General features: G+C 38.3%; 1 protein-coding gene across 3 annotated transcripts in view; it reads left to right on the top strand.

Annotated features, from left to right (window-relative positions):
• Nucleotides 1-16,254, top strand: part of ADAMTSL1 (ADAMTS like 1) — a 483,577-nt gene that overhangs the window by 185,370 nt on the left and 281,953 nt on the right. For all 3 annotated transcript variants that reach the window (XM_075316452.1, XM_075316459.1, XM_075316466.1), the window contains exon 6: nucleotides 15,066-15,140. In XM_075316452.1, coding sequence (XP_075172567.1) covers nucleotides 15,066-15,140 — 75 coding nt within the window. The remainder of the gene's footprint in view (nucleotides 1-15,065; nucleotides 15,141-16,254) is intronic.

Here is a 16,254-nt window from a genome sequence, read left to right as displayed (position 1 = left end):
GATCATTCAGAGATCCTCAATGAACCTCTGTACTGAAAGTAAAGGAGATGAATAATATTGCTCTCCCTACTTTTCAGTTATTTATTTTTTTAAAAGTTTAAAATAAGCAATAAATTTTGTTAAACTTCACAATTGTGTCCCACTTGTTGTTGTTTCTTCACCATAACATTAAAATTATCTTTGTGTTTGAAGCCTGAAATGTGTGAAAAGGTTGAAAAATTCAAGAGGGCCGAATACTTTCGCAAGGCAGTGTATGTATGACTTTTTTTTTTTTTTTTAATAAACCATGGAGACTATTTTAACAAATATTAGATAGCTGCTTTTTTTGAGAAATGCTGATGTTTCCCCTCCTCAGTGCTGTTATCATAATTCTTCTTGCAATGGCAGGAAAGGAAGACCAGGCGATGATACACATCAACAAAGCCTGAGAAATTCAAGCCAAAAAGGGAGAATTTAATATGCGCACGCTTTCCCAGGACTCTTGGCAATGGCAGGGTCTGCTTCCCTTTTTATCTGCAATTGTATAGAATTCTTTGAAAGTGTAAATATTTGTGGGATGCAATTGTGATTATACTGTGTGCCAGTTTCATGCTTCACTTGCTCACAAACAGGCAGGCCAGGCTGATTGAAGGAAGATCAGAAAATGTTTTCCAGACCTGCTTAGAGCTCAAGCCACATGAACCTTCCTAGTTCTCCTAAGCTTCTTTTCTTTATCTTGTAACTGGAACTGCAAAGTCTGCAAACAAAAGTTTACAATGAAAGAGAAAATACCCTATATATCCCTGAAGTCGTGAACATCAATGGGTCTCATTCAGAGAGGTTATTAGTCTTACAAATAAATCATTGGTAGAAGAGAGAGACTGCAATTTACTGTACAAAACACATAAGTACATCACAATTAATTTAGATTTTTTTTTTGTACATTTTAAAATTTCAAACCCAATGTGTGGTGTAAGACAATACAGAAATTGTGCTTATTATCTCCAAACAGCCAATTCTCTTTTATCAATGTACATGAGGTTTTACTTACCTTTTTGTTCTTACATTCCACATTTGCGCATTTACAGTAAATTTGCAGGAAAAGACGATCAATCAGACATCACCCATAGATAAAGATAACTCTTTTCTCAAGAGAACTGCTGTTATCTTCTTAAATTTAAAAATGATTCACATGTATTTGCAGCTTGACAGAGACTATGTCAAGCATTTGAAGTTAAAATGACCCATGCCTAAATAATCTAGATGATGACCTTGGTTGGTTTGTCATATCTATATATCAAGAGTTAAGGCTGCTTTACATGCAGCCACATCGCTAGCGATGTCACTCGTGAAAGCACCTGCCCCCGTCGTTTCTGCGTCACTGGAAAATCACTACCCATGGCGCACAATATCGCTAGGACCCGTCACACATACTTACCTTACTAATGACGTCGCTGTGGCCAGCAAACAGCCTCTTTTTTAAGGGGGAGGTTCGTGCGCCGTCACAGCGACGTCACACAGCGGCCCGCCAATAGAAGCAGAGGGGCGGAGTCCAGCCCCATTAACGACACGCCCACCTCGTTGCCGGAGGATGCAGGAACGCTGTTGTTCATCGTTCCCAGGGTGTCACACATAGCAATGTGTGCTGCCTCAGGAACGACGAACAACCTGCATCCAGCACCAGCAACAATTTTTTGAAAATGAACGACGTATCAACGATCAGCGATTAGGTGAGTATTTTTGATCGTTAACACTCGCTCATAGGTGTCACACGCAATGACGTCGCTAACGACGCCGGATGTGCGCCACGAATTCCATGACCCCGACGACATATCGTTAGCGATATCGTTGCGTGTAAAGCCCCCTTTAGTATCAATAATGCAGTAAATTGTTGAGATATTCTAACTAATGCTACTAAGTGAGTTAAATCTAGGCTATTGATAAAGGCTAAATGTGGCTACAAACATATTTTATTTATTTTACTCACATAGCGCTATTAATTCCACAGAACTGTACAGATGTCATCACTGTCCCCATTTCTGGGGATCACAGTCTAAATTCCAGGGAGAATACATAAACTCCTTGCAGATCTTGTCCTTGGTGGCATTTGAATTCACGATCCCAGTGCTGCAAAGGAACCACTGAGCCATCGTACAGTGCTAACCACTCGGCCATCATTCTGCCTATATGATATTTATTGAAAAATAATTGCTAGATCCAGCCTATTTTAGTTGTATCTGCAGTAATGTACTCATATGCATTAAATGAAAGTTGGCCAAACTTGCCGAATTGAGTGAGATTGTTTTTATTATTATTATTATTATTATTATTATTATATATGTTTAGAGCACCATTGATTCTAAGGTGTTGTTCATGTGAAATGTGGGTTAAAAATAGAAACATAAATTACAATGTGAGACTGGTACCGATGGGAGAGGGCCCTGGCCTTGCGGGCTTACAATCTACAGGATAATGGGGAAGGAAAGTAGGTTGGGGGGTTGTGGCAGTGGCAGTGGGGTCATTGCAGGCTGTAAGCTTTCTTGAACAGATGGGTTCTTGGCAAAGAAGTGCTCACTATTATACAAATTTGTGAATAATATTTGAGGGAAAAAAAGACCTTTTGTGTAGATAGCAAAAGTCTTAGATCTTTACGTTCAGCTCATGAAATACGGGAGCAAAAACAGTGTTGTGTATATATTTTTGTTAACTATATTTATTGAAATGTATGTTAGAAATTCAATTTGTTGTTTACATTTTAGCATAAACATAAGCGTAGCTGAAGGATTTAGTCCCTACTACCAAAATGCAGAGGCCAAAATGAAAACATCTTGCTACATCTATCTAATTACCTTATTCAACTCTGAATTTTAATTAACGAGTCAAATCCATAGTTCACAGCTGTTCAGACAGTCTTGGATTAGTTCAGTATGTTAGGATCAGTGAACCCAATTGTTTTTTTGTAGGTTGTTTATTTACCAGCATTTGTTACAAGTATTTTCTAGTCAATTTAAGAAAATGAAAAGAAAGACATGGAAAAATTTGAAATCTGTTTTGTCTTGAGAACATTTTAAGAACAGAGATTCCTCAGTTTTCTTTGCATTTCCTTTGGAGTAATAAACAGATATTTTTGCCCTACTAATATACATAATCCAAGTCATATGTCAAATACTACAGTGGCATGCAAAAGTTTGGGCACCCTTGGTCACAATTACTTTTATGTGAACGTGAACGGTTAAGAAAGTTGAAGATGAAATAATCTCTAAAAGGCATAAAGTTAAAGATGACACATTTCCTTTGTATTTTAGCTAAGAGAAAAAAATATTTTCTTCACATTTTTGCATGAACCAAAAAGAAAAATGGGCCGATGCTAAAGTTTGGGCACCCTGCGTGGTTAGTACCTAGTAGCACCCCATTTGCCAAGTATCACAGCTTTTAAACTCTTTTTGTAGACAGCAAAGAGTCTTTCAATTCTTGTTTGAGGAATTTTCATCCATTCTTCCTTGGAAAAGTCTTCCAGCTTTGTGACATTCCTGGGTCATCTTGCATGCACTGCTCTTTTGAGGTCTAGCCACAGACAATGATGTTCAGATCAGGGGACTGTGAGGGTCATTGTAAAACCTTCAGCTTGCGCCTTTTGAGGTAGTCTTTTGTGAATTTTGACATGTGTTTAGGATCATTATCCAGTTGTAGAAGCCATCCTCGTTTTTTTATTTTTTTACTATTTTAGGCACTTTTAAATACAGTGCCTTGAAAAAGTATTCATACCCTGTGAATTTTTCTACATTTTTTTACATTACACCCACAAACGTAAATGTGTTTTATTGGGATTTTATGTGATATCCCAACACTAAGAAGCAACTATTTGTGAAGCTTAATTTGAACATTTGCAGTCAGCCCCTGTAATCTCATACTCCTAAATAAGCTCCTTAGTGACCAATAAACTGAACAAGGTTTCAGAGGTTTTTTTTTAAATATTAGAAATCAAACTGCATCATGAAAACCAAGGAACACACCAGAAAGGTCAGGGATAAAGTTGTAGAGGACTACAACTTCCACCACTATTCATTTGCACATAGTTGCATTATGGCTTGTTATCCATAGCTTCATCACAACTTGTTATCCATAGTCATTCACTGCTGAAAGTCATAACTATGGACTATAGTGCATGATGGAGCTTCTGTGGACTGCGGAGGTTGGTGTCGGGGAATGGAGCAGAAGTGGTAAGGTAGGCATATTAAAAAATATATTTACCAATATTAGGCTGTTTGCATCTCTATTTTATAAGTAGGGAAACATTTTTAATTGCCCAGGCCACATCCTATGTTATAAATAGTATGGCAGTAGGATATGTTTTTGACTTAACACATCATTGAAAATCTTTGCCGGGAAGACATATATTCTCTTGGAGAAAGTTTGTTTAAATCTACCAAAGCTTATCATTCATCATTTCAATTCAAACAAAGCGGTTGGATGTTTTGAGCACATCTTACGGCATAAAACCTAATTTGCCATTTGTGATATTCAGCTTGCTAAAGCATTCCGCAGCAATCAACATTCAGATGCCAAACTTGTGATGGCTATTGTAAACTATGCTAATACCTCAAGTATAAACACGGGTTATGTGTAAATGGTACATATTAGTAAGTGCTTTCACTTAATTATTTTCAAATAAACATTGTACTCAGAAATGTATTCTAATCACACCACAGAATGACGGCCTTACTAAATGGTTTAGCACTTTGTTTCAGGACGATTTGGCAGTGGTTCAGGATATGGTCCCCAGTGATTAAGGATAGCCTGCATCATTCCAACTTGAGGAAGACAGATTAATATAAAACAAATGAAGATAAAGAAATTAGCATAACGTTTATGGTAGTCATCAATGTAAATGGCAATTGCTTTTGCACCATAAAAGTAAAACTTTGTGTACAGCACTGTACATCGTCTAGAATATGGCAATGAAAGTCTTCTAAAGGACCTGCTGTTTCCCCTTAATATTCTAGTTTAATTTGTAAGGGTTCATTTACATCAGAAAATAATCGTTTAAATGATGAAATCTGAAATGTTTGAATAGTGATTGTTACATCATAACACTGAACCTTGTGACCTGTGCACAAACAGACACATAATCTGAAGTGTAAAGGGTGCTTTACACGCTGCAACATCACTAGCGATAGCTAGCGATGTCTTGCACGATAGCACCCGCACCCGTCGTTCGTGCGACATTTGGTGATCGCTGCCGTAGCGAACATTATCACTACGGCAGCGTCACATGCACATACCTTTTCAGTGACGTCGCTGTTGCTGCCGAACAATTCCTCCTTCAAGGGGGAGGTGCGTTCGGCGTCATAGCGACGTCACTGCGGCGTGACTAAACGGCAGCCCAATAGCAGAGGAGAGGAGGAGATGAGCGGCCGGAACGTGCCGCCCACGTCCTTCCTTCCTCATTGCCGGTGGACGCAGGTAAGGAGATGTTTGTCGTTCCTGCGGCGTCACACATAGTGATGTGTAACGCCGCAGGAACGACAAACAACCAGCGGCATGTACCACCAACGATATTATGAAAAGGAGCGACGTGTCAACGATCAACGATTTTTGACGTTTTTGCGATCGTTCATCGTCGCTCCTTAGTGTCACACGCTGCGATGTCGCTAACGGCGCCGGATGTGCATTACTAATGAAGTGACCTCGACGATATATCGTTAGCGATGTCGCAGCAAGTAAAGCACCCTTAAGAGTTTTCAAAATTCAAGTCCCATAAGTTACTATTTATATGAAAAGATTACTTCTTAAAGTATTATAAAAACATTTCAATTGATACTTTGTCATCATGTAATGGTAAAATAGGACCAATCGATAACGAAACATAGCTCATCATAACTGAGAAATGAACAAAGATCTAACACTTCATCTAACCCCCTGTGCAGTTACAACCCCTCTGATAAACAGGTAATTGATCTGGTATATCTGCTGGAACACAAACTTCAGATTCAGTGTACACAAAAGGCTGAAAAGCGACACTTTCATCAACCTGGGAAGATATGGCTTCTTATCTTCAAAAGGAACACCATAGACAGAAGAGCAGTGGGCTCCAGTTATGAATATTTGGGTTTTAGTGAGAGGCATAGGTCCTACAGTTTTGGGAGACACATTTTTCACATTGTGATTCATAAGTGAGCAACATGCATGTTCTTACATGGCTGTGCAATCTGTACATCAGCCCCAAATTAATATTGAAAGGAATGAACAAAAGAAAAAGTCATCAAAAGGTCCACAATACAGAAATAATATAAAAATATATAAACTTTATTAGGGACCAGCAATTGGTGGGAGGGTAGTGTACACCCATTAAAAAGAGACACACATTTCACAGTACAGATAGCTTGCTCATCACCATTCCCCTGGGAGCTCTGTCATTTCAGGTTCTCCAGGTATTGCACTTGGATGTTTGTTACTAAATATTAGCATATATGCTATTACACTTTATAGAATACAGTATATCTGGTGATACCAGGTCATTGTATTGAGGAGACAATCACTTTGTAAGCACTATATATGTTACTTCCTGCAACATTTGCATAATATGATGAGCTGCTTTATGGTGGAATTTGTGGCTCCTTGTAATGTTTGCATACTACTCTCCCCCAATTGCTGGTCCCTAATAAAGTATATGTATGTTCCTTTCTAAATTTTTATGATTTGTACTTATATTATCTTAATAGTACACAGACCTTTCCATGACAATGCATGATTTAACATAATAAAGATTTATAGATATGCAATTCTTCCTCTTGAGTCATGATAGGAAATATGGCTTTACAATCTTCCACCTGGGACCTTCCAGGGGTCAGATATCCTGAAGACCAGGGATGCAATCATTTTATGTATCTGAGCCGCATCCCATTGGCCAGCCTGCATTTCAGGTCACGAATGGGAGGTTTGTGGAAGTGCCTGATCTAATAAATACAAAATATGAGTTATTGTTGTTCAATCTGAAAGATATAGTTGACTGTAAGATTGTCACATTTTCCTAATTGGAGTGCTTCCCTCCAAAATGAATTGTGCCTTCTCTGCAACCAGAGGTCAAGTATGTTTCTTTTGTTTATCCTTTTTATTTTATGTAATTGTATAGACTGTTTTGTCCCCTTTGTAGTATCTCTTGTATATTTTTATGAACACTGCCTACTTTTAAGGTTAAATATATAAAATTGAATAACTTTGGTCCTCTTGCTCTATGAACCACATCCTTAAAGCCTCGTGAGGCCAAACGTTCCCAGTAACAGCTGTCCAAACGACTTGTGTGGTAGCTAGTTTTTCTTAGGTTATTACAGAGTTTGGCAGTGACCTGATTGAAGCATATATATATTCCATGAGTTGGAACATGCGTGTATATATTATCCATTTACTGTGAAATTTAAGGCATAGAAGCAAAAGCATCTATTGCCTCGCCATTCAATCTTCAGTCAATTTTATATTGCACTGATTGAATGCAGCTAAGTGCTGTTTGTGAGAAATTGGTGCCAGCGGTGAAATATCTGTGTGATCTACCCAGCTATCCCCTGAAAATTTGGTGGCCCTGGTGGGATATCTGCATGACCTCCCCAGCTGCCCCCTGAAAATTTGTTGGCAGTGGTGGGATATATGCGTGGTTTCCCTGGCTGTGTCTCTGACACTATACAAAAAAATGTAATCAAATTAGGGATAAAATGTCCAATAATCAATTTCACAGTTTTATAAGAACAGATGCACTTGCAATAATAATGATGAGAAATAGGTCAGAAATATGTACTGGTTACAATACTCCAACTGGAATTGAAAAATTGCTGCAGAACATGATAAACCAATCACTGAAAACCATATTTATTTACGATTTGAATTTACACTCCTTTACTTTGCCAGTCTAATCATTGAACAAGCGAACAATCTCTATTTACATTACACAATTTTCAAAATATGAATGATAGTTTTTTTTGCTCACCAAAATGATTTTATGCACAATGACCATTTTTGGAACCAGCGTTCAGTGTCTTAACCTATTTACTTTACACAATTATTATGACTGATAGGTCATTAACATTAGCATCTGAAGGATTATCGGACAGTATTAATGCGCCATAACTCATGTACTGGTTAATATGTGGTCCAAAATAACACAACAATAAAACATTTGTCAACTTACATGTTGTAATTTCAAAGAAGAAAGGGAATAAACAGCATGTGCACCAATAAAGGCACCCCTAATTAATACTTGGTTGCACACCCTTTAGTATTGATGACAGCCTCCAAATGTTTCTTGTAACCATCTATAAGCTTCTTGCACTTCTCAGCTAGTATTTTATCCCACTCTCCCTTTGCAGTTTGTTGAAGCTCTTGAATGTTTGCAGGGTTCTTTTTGACACTGGCAGATTTCAGCTCGCCCCAAAGATTTTCAATGAACTTGAGGTCAGGACTCATTGCTAGCCATTTTAAAACATTTTTTATTTTTCAACCATTCCTTTGTACTTTTGAATGTGTGTTGGGTTATTGTCTTGCTGGAGGACCCACTATCTTCACTAAAACCAAGTTTTCTTACATTGGGTAGGACATTTCACTCTAAAATCTCTTGATAATTCTCTGATTTCATGATTCCTGTGATACGGTCAAAGCCTCCAGTACCAAACACAGCAAAGCAATCCCACAGCATTATGGATTATCCACCATGCTTAACTGTTGGTAGGGTGTTCTTTTCCTTACATTGCCATCTGTAAACAAACTGTTAATTTGCATTGCCAAAAGGGTCTATTTTTATTTCATCTGTCTACAGAAAATTTTCCCAGGAGGATTGTGGTTTGTAAAGGTACTCTTTGGCAAAGATCAGTTGTTCCTTTATTATTTTATTATTATTATTATTATTATTATTATTATTATTATTATTATTATTTATTTATAGAGCACCATTGATTCCATGGTGCTGTACATGAAAAGGGGGTTACATACAGAATACATATACAAGTTTCAATAGACAGACTAGTACAGCGGGAAGAGGGCCCTGCCCTTGCACGCTTACATTCTAAAGGATTTTGGGGAGGAGACAATAGGTGGGGTGTAGGTTGGGCGGCAGTTCCGCATGGTGGTGGGGCGGCAGCTCCGCACGGCAGTGGGGCAGTGGAGTCATTGAAGGTTATAGGCATTTCTTTATAGGTCTTTTCTTCACCAACAGTTGCTTCCTTGGCCTTAGCCCATAAAGCTCTGCTTGGTTTAGTGTGTGGCATATGGTAATTGTTGAAACTACTGTCCCAGGTTGACCTTCAGGTCTTTGGATGTTTGATGTGGCACCAATCTTCGAAGACTCCTCTTGTCAATATTCCTCTTTCGCCCATGTGCAGAGAGATTCTTGACAATTCCATGCTTGGCAAACTTCTTAATAACATTGCTCACTGTTGAAACTGGGATACAAAGGTCTTTGGAGATAGTCTTATAACCTTTGGAAGTCTTGTGTTTCCTAATAATAGCAGTACTGATGTCCTCAGACAGCTCCATTGTGATAAAGGAACAGGGCCTACCATGTGGCTTTGTAAAACACTGAAGTCATCATTGATTAGATAATTCATGTCACATGGACACCGACAATTTATCACAGGTGATTCTGATTTCTAATTTACCATAGGGGAGTCAAAATGTATTTCCATACTAATTTAATGTAAGGGGAGCTAATACTAGTGTCACAGCAGTTTTAGGTTTTTTCCCTCCCATTGTTTTTTTCAATTATTGTTTATCATTTACTCTTTTGTATTTAACACAAGTGCTCCATCCAAAAAAACTGTTTCACTTTGTTCTTTTCAGGAGATATTCCATATTATATACTTAAACTTCATGGGTGCCAATAATGATGAGTAGGACTATATACAGATATGTGTAATATGAAGATTATCTAAAGGAATTATACTCTTATGTTAACAACCTTTCAATTGTTTCTAGTTGTATGTAAGAAAATGAGACATTGGAAGGGGCTGGAATAGCTGACTTCCAGCCATTTGATTATGATATAGTAGATATTAATGCCTACAAACTATACACACATATGAGTAGATGTATCTTGTGGAATGCTGACTTGTTTTGGATTGGATCCCACAGATAAGATCATTATATAGGAAATAAATAATGTATAGTATTATTGTTGTTTTTCTGGACAGTTTATTTATTTTTGCATTTCGTAATTGACTTGATCCAACCCCAAAAGAAATAAACGTCCTGTTTCTTGTTCACGTTGCGCCTAATGTAAACCTTGTGAACAGTTATTTTTATGTTCCTCTAATGTAAGACAAATGCAGGGACCTCAAAACTGGAAGTGTAAAATAGAAAAAGAGCATAAAATGTCCTGAATTCTTAAGCAGAAGAACTCTTAGGGGAGCCTTGTATATAACACTACTTATAAATCTAGCTCTCAAAAAGCAAAAACATTTTTTTATTTCGGGACTCAATTGACCTTTCAAGGTCAGAATATTTTACCTAAAGATGCTTTTAATTATACTATTTCCTTATGTGATTATAATATATCTTTCCATGTCAACAAAAGTAAAGAAAATATATTGTGCTTTCAAAACTGTAGAGTTTTTGCCATAAGTTCTTGTAGGTGATATATTTTTTAGTTTATATGGTTTATCCATATTTTGACCACCTTTTGTAAAACTCTTTTATAATATATGTAGATAAATGTGCACCAGTAAAGCCAGCATTGAGGGACCAAAATTATGAACTGTAGGTGGATGTTGTAGGATATCCCCATCTTTCCTGTAGTGCAAGAGAGTTAGGATTTATAATCTGCAGAGATCAAGCAAAGGTTAAGGTACCTGTCCTTCAGCCGACATTGTGGCATTAAACAACCAAATATATACCAATCAGCGGGTGATTAAAAGGCAGACCGTAATTGGATGTGCACTGAACAATCTGAAATTAATCATTGAGTGTGTGCCATTGTCTCGGCAGCACAGATCCTGTTTGCAGAGCATGAATCGCTGCCGAGATTGATGATATTTTAGAGAAACCAAAAGCTCATTTTACCCAACGAACGAGCATTTTGCTCATTCAACAGCTAATTGATAGACTGTTTAGACTGCACGATCATCATGAAAGAGCGTTCCTAGGCTCCTAGGAATCCTTACTCACGATAATCATGTAGTAAAAATGCCCTTTAACTTTGAATCAGATCGCATCTGGATCCATGACAAATGGATGACTACTTAACATGTAAATAAAGCCTAATCAATTACATTGGCACTACTTAATGTGATGTCCAGTCTAGTCCTTAGAGTCAGTGGGTCTTCAATTCTTTACCTGACATCTTCATACCCCCATCATAGGCATCTCTGGCTTCATAAGTCCAGTAATGTTATTACTATTATTTATTATTATAGGGTCATTTATTCCATGCCACTTTACATGTGAAAATAGGTATACATAGTAAAAAGAAGTGCAGTAATCATGAAGAATATAAGGCACAGACTGGTACATGAGGAGAAAGGACCCTGCCCGTGAGGGCTCACAGTGTACAAGGGATGAGTGAGGATACAGTAGGTAAGGACAGAGGTAGATGTGCAGTGGTATAGTGGACTGAGGGCTATTGCAGGTTGTTGGCTTGTCAGAAGAGGTCGGTCTTCAGGTCCTTTTGTAAAGTTATGATGTTGTGCACCATCCTAATGTCACCAAGACTAGTGCCAAAGGTACTGAGGATGCTGGGCATAATGGTGATGACTGGCTGCTATGTTGAGCCGGACTAGTCACAGGACCAGGGCTGGATGGATTTCATTGCTCATCTCTAGTTGTGAGTCATGATAATTTTTGCTACAACTCTTTTTAGACATTTCAAAAGTGGATCCATACTATCTGTACCTCTCCTTAAAGTGGACCTCTGCTTTCAGAAGAAAGAAAAATTAATTTATTACAGGACTTTACAGTAACATTGTTTTTGTAAATCACTCTATTAGAGAATTTTACTGTTAACCTACAGCACAGACAGTCTTAGTTTTATGCTGTGGATGGCAGTAAACTAGGCAGCATCCTGCTTATCACTCTTAGCAAGCACCGCAACATCCTGTAATGCCGGCTCCCGCGCTATGAGGGCAGTGTGTGAGCAGAGCTGGATAGGGCCTAGTCTAGTGCAGCCCCGCAGCACAGACCTAGTGTGCTCCATGATGTGTGTTAACAGCAAAATCCTCTAATAGAGTGATTTCGAAAAATGATTATACTGCAAAGTCCAGCACTATGATCATTTTCTAAGTGGAGGTATGCTTTAAATTAAAGTATTATCCAAGTACTGCATATATGATAACTTAGTTATGTTTTGGCATGTTGGAGCACATAGTAATTTACAGCAATCATGAGGTTGGTAATACATGCAGCCTTCGGCAAGTGGAAGTCATTCATAAATTAGGGGGTTTCGACTTTTATGTACATAAAATGTAATCCCAATTTAAAGAAAAGTATTGCTGCTTTATCATTTATTTTGTGTTAAAGTTCTTCTCACTACATTAAAGGGGTTGCCCACCTTCGGGGACAATTTTTTATACTTAAATGCATGTAATTGGGGCTAAAAATAGTTTTTGCAATTGAGTATCATTACAAATTGTACACTGTTTGCTTCCTATAGCTGAGGTATTAGATGTATTGCTGGCCTACACGTATTACACATCATCTTGTGTCACTTATTATTACACAGGCATGGCAGGCTCACCTCCTGTTCTTGTTAGTGCAGCTTTCCTCACAGATTGCAGTTATGCGATCACTCCCATCAGTCTCCTCCAATAGAAAAGCAGTTTTCTTATGTGAAGTTTTCAATTGGACAAGGTCTGGTCACATGTTCCTCCACCAGCAGCCATTTTATCGACTCATTAACTGTGCAGTCTATGAGGAAAGCTGCACTAACAAGAGCAGGAGCAGAGCCTGTGTAATAGTAAGGGACACATGTGCGCAACACATCTGTTAGAATAAAAATAATGTGACCAACCCCATTAACTTACCCTGCAGCCAGCATTAGATGTTAAATACATTAGCTATAGGAAATAAAAGGTGCTAAATTGGTAAAGAAACCCAAATAACAAAAATAATTTTTAACCCCAATTTTTAGCCCAAATTGCATGTAACTAAATTTAAATATTTCAATTTGCATTCAATAAATAGTTCTATTTTAGAGATAGTTAGAAGAGAGCTTGCTTAAAAGGAAACTGTCAGGTGATTTTCTACTACAATACTAATGTTATCTTTAAATAGTATTAAGCAGACGTTTAGGATCAGTAACTTCTATTGCTGTAGCTTCTCCTGTTATCTTGCTGTAAGTTCTTGAGAATTCAGTGTCTCATGATAGCTAGTCAACTGTATGTAAATACAATTTGCTTATGCACTGCTCCATGCACTCACCTCACAGTGCATGTACTGCTGAGATGTAGGAGGGAGTATGGGTGGGGGCAGCAGTGCAAATTCAGTTGAGACTTACTATCACTGATGCCAGCACTGTGAGATGTGTGGAGGGAACAGTGATAGTGTCACGCTGTACAAAGGGCTAGTAAGACGTAGTGCAGCGTATTCTTCACTAGGTGGCAGCAGAGTAGTGAAGGAGAGTCAAAGTTACACTGTAACAGAAAGGCAGCTGAAGTACAGCAGAGTAACTCCAGCAGGCATTAAACAGGAGAACCACCAGGGGACAATAGAGTAGTCAAACAGTCCGGGTCTAGCTGGGAAGTCAAGTCAGTGCAGAGGGAGGATCAAAATCAAGTTAGAAAACACAACCATGTCAGAAGATGGGAGATCAGGAATGCAGAGGGAAACACAAACAACAGACAGGAACGGGAAGTCATGGACTGGGACAGATGGATGAACGGGGGAGGGTACAGGTCAGGGCACGACAACATGGAGTCAGATAAACCAGGATATCTCACTAGAGCAAGTCAGAGACTGCAGAGCAAAACTATAACTAGCACAGGAATGCAGGTTCAGAGACCATATATAGTGTCTCCTGAAACCAGAATTAGGCTGATAGGAGTTAACCCCTGACATGACCAGGCTGGGTCTGTGAAACTCTGGAGTGGAGAATACCAGTCCTGGATCATGACAGATAGTATTTGTATTTAAATATATATTTGCATATGCTTTACTAGTTACTATGTCATGCTGAATTTTCCAGAGCTTACAAGATAACAGGAGAAGGTACAGCAATAAAATTTACTGAACTTGTCAGAGCTGCTTAAGCCCTATTTAAAGATAACATTTGCATTGTACTAGAAAATCACCTGACAGATTCCCTTTAATTGTGTCAGATAGGCTGCAGATTTTCATCCACATTTGCAGGTGGACGATCTAAAGCCAGATGCACATGTTGAGAATTTGGTGATTTTTTTACCTCAGTATTGTAAGTCAACACTAGGAGTGGGTAAAAAATGTAGAAGCGATGCCCGTGTTTCTATTATACTGTTCCTCTGATTATGCCACTCCTGGTCTTAACTTACACATACTGAGGTAAAAAAAACACCAAATACTCAACATGTGCTTGTGGTCTGAAGCTTATTACAGTAATACTACAGCGTATAAGATTTTTATAAAATCTATGCAAAAACAATGTACAGCAGAAGTTGACCTGCAGTCTGGATTTTAAATCTGTAGTATGTTAATTTATGCTGCAAATTTCATCACATTATCACATTCTCAAACCTGTAAAAATCAAAATGTGTGCGGATTTTGAAGTGGATTTCGATGCAGATTTGAGTGGATCCAAAGCAGAAAATTTGTATTTGTGATCATACCATTTCTGTGCTCAAACCCTAAACTGCATTTGGGCAGCCCTTCAACTGCATACCGTAATAGTTTGTCTGGGAACTGCTAGCACATGAACATCTGGTCATACTTGGCTTAAACATGGAAGAACAGTGTAACTTTGCATTGAGTAATAGATAAATTATACTGGTTGGAAAAGACTAGTGTGTAGAGAGGACCATGCTTCCAACTTTTGTTTAGTCTTTACATTCCTGTACTCTTTCTTGGACAAATTCTAATTGTAAAGAAATTTAATTTTGTTCTTGTTTATTATTTTTTACATTTAATTTTTCTTTATATTTTAGTGGATGACACTGTGGTTGTAATACCCTATGGGAGTCGACACATCCGGCTGGTTCTGAAGGGCCCTGATCACTTGTGTGAGTATACACATAGATGTTTTTTAACATTTCAAATGAGAAAAAAAAGCGAAAAAAAAAAAGATAAGAGCATCTACAGTTGTATTAGAGAATTGCTTCCTATTCAATGCATTGGTTTCAATTGATAAAAACTTTTTATTCTCATATATTACATACTTTGAGCTACATTCTACATTATTTTTAATATAATAAGTCATTAACCTCCTGTGACTATCAGGGTCCAGTAGAAAAAGAAAGATGATGATTAATGATGGGCATACTCGGACTGTAAAAGTCAGAATCTATATGGGTTCAAAGGTACCCGTGCACCGACCCCAGGAACTCCGGGTAACTATCCAGATCCGGCAAATAGGGCAATTCAAAAATAAATAAAGGGAGAAAAAAGAAAAAAAGGGAAAAGCAGGTGCCTTTTACTTAACTGTCTACTGCGTGGGTGTAACACAACTTCTGGGGCACTCACACTACTTTAGGGGCTGCTCATTGTCCTTAAAACATATAAACTCCTTTCCCCACCCTATAGCAGTCCCAGCATCTGGGATTGGTTGAAGTCAGACAGCGACCCCACCCTGTGTGACAATGTGTCTGACTGCTTTCAATCATAGGTGCTATGTGTGTCCTTATTGAGGTGTAAAAATAAATTTAAAAAATTGCCATAGGGTCCCCCCATATTGTGATACACAGCACAGATAAAGCATACTGCTACAGGCTGCAGCTCCTAGCCGTGTGCTTATTTTGGCTGTGAATCAAAATAAGAGGGACAGCACGCAGCTTTTCAAAAAATATTTAAATAAATAATTTTAAAAAAACAAACCGGCATGTGGTCCCCCCAATTTTTATACCCAGCCATGATAAGAACGACACCTGGGGGCTGGTATTCTCAGGCTGGGGGGACGTATGGTTATTGGCCCCCCTAGCCTAAACATAGCAGCCCGCAGCTGTCTAGCCATTAGATGTGACAATCCTGATTGCCCTGGTGCGTTGGCAATCGGGGAAATATAAAGGGTTAATGACAGTTCACGGCTGCTGCTAAGTCCTAGATTAGTTATGGGAGACATCTATGAGATCCCCCCATTACCTGTCTTTAAGTGAAAAAGAATAAAACACAAAACACAGG

The sequence above is a fragment of the Anomaloglossus baeobatrachus genome, chromosome 1 (genome assembly GCF_048569485.1).
Source record: "Anomaloglossus baeobatrachus isolate aAnoBae1 chromosome 1, aAnoBae1.hap1, whole genome shotgun sequence".
In the NCBI taxonomy this organism is placed as follows: Eukaryota; Metazoa; Chordata; class Amphibia; order Anura; family Aromobatidae; genus Anomaloglossus; species Anomaloglossus baeobatrachus.
This window is presented reverse-complemented; position numbering and strand designations above follow the sequence as displayed.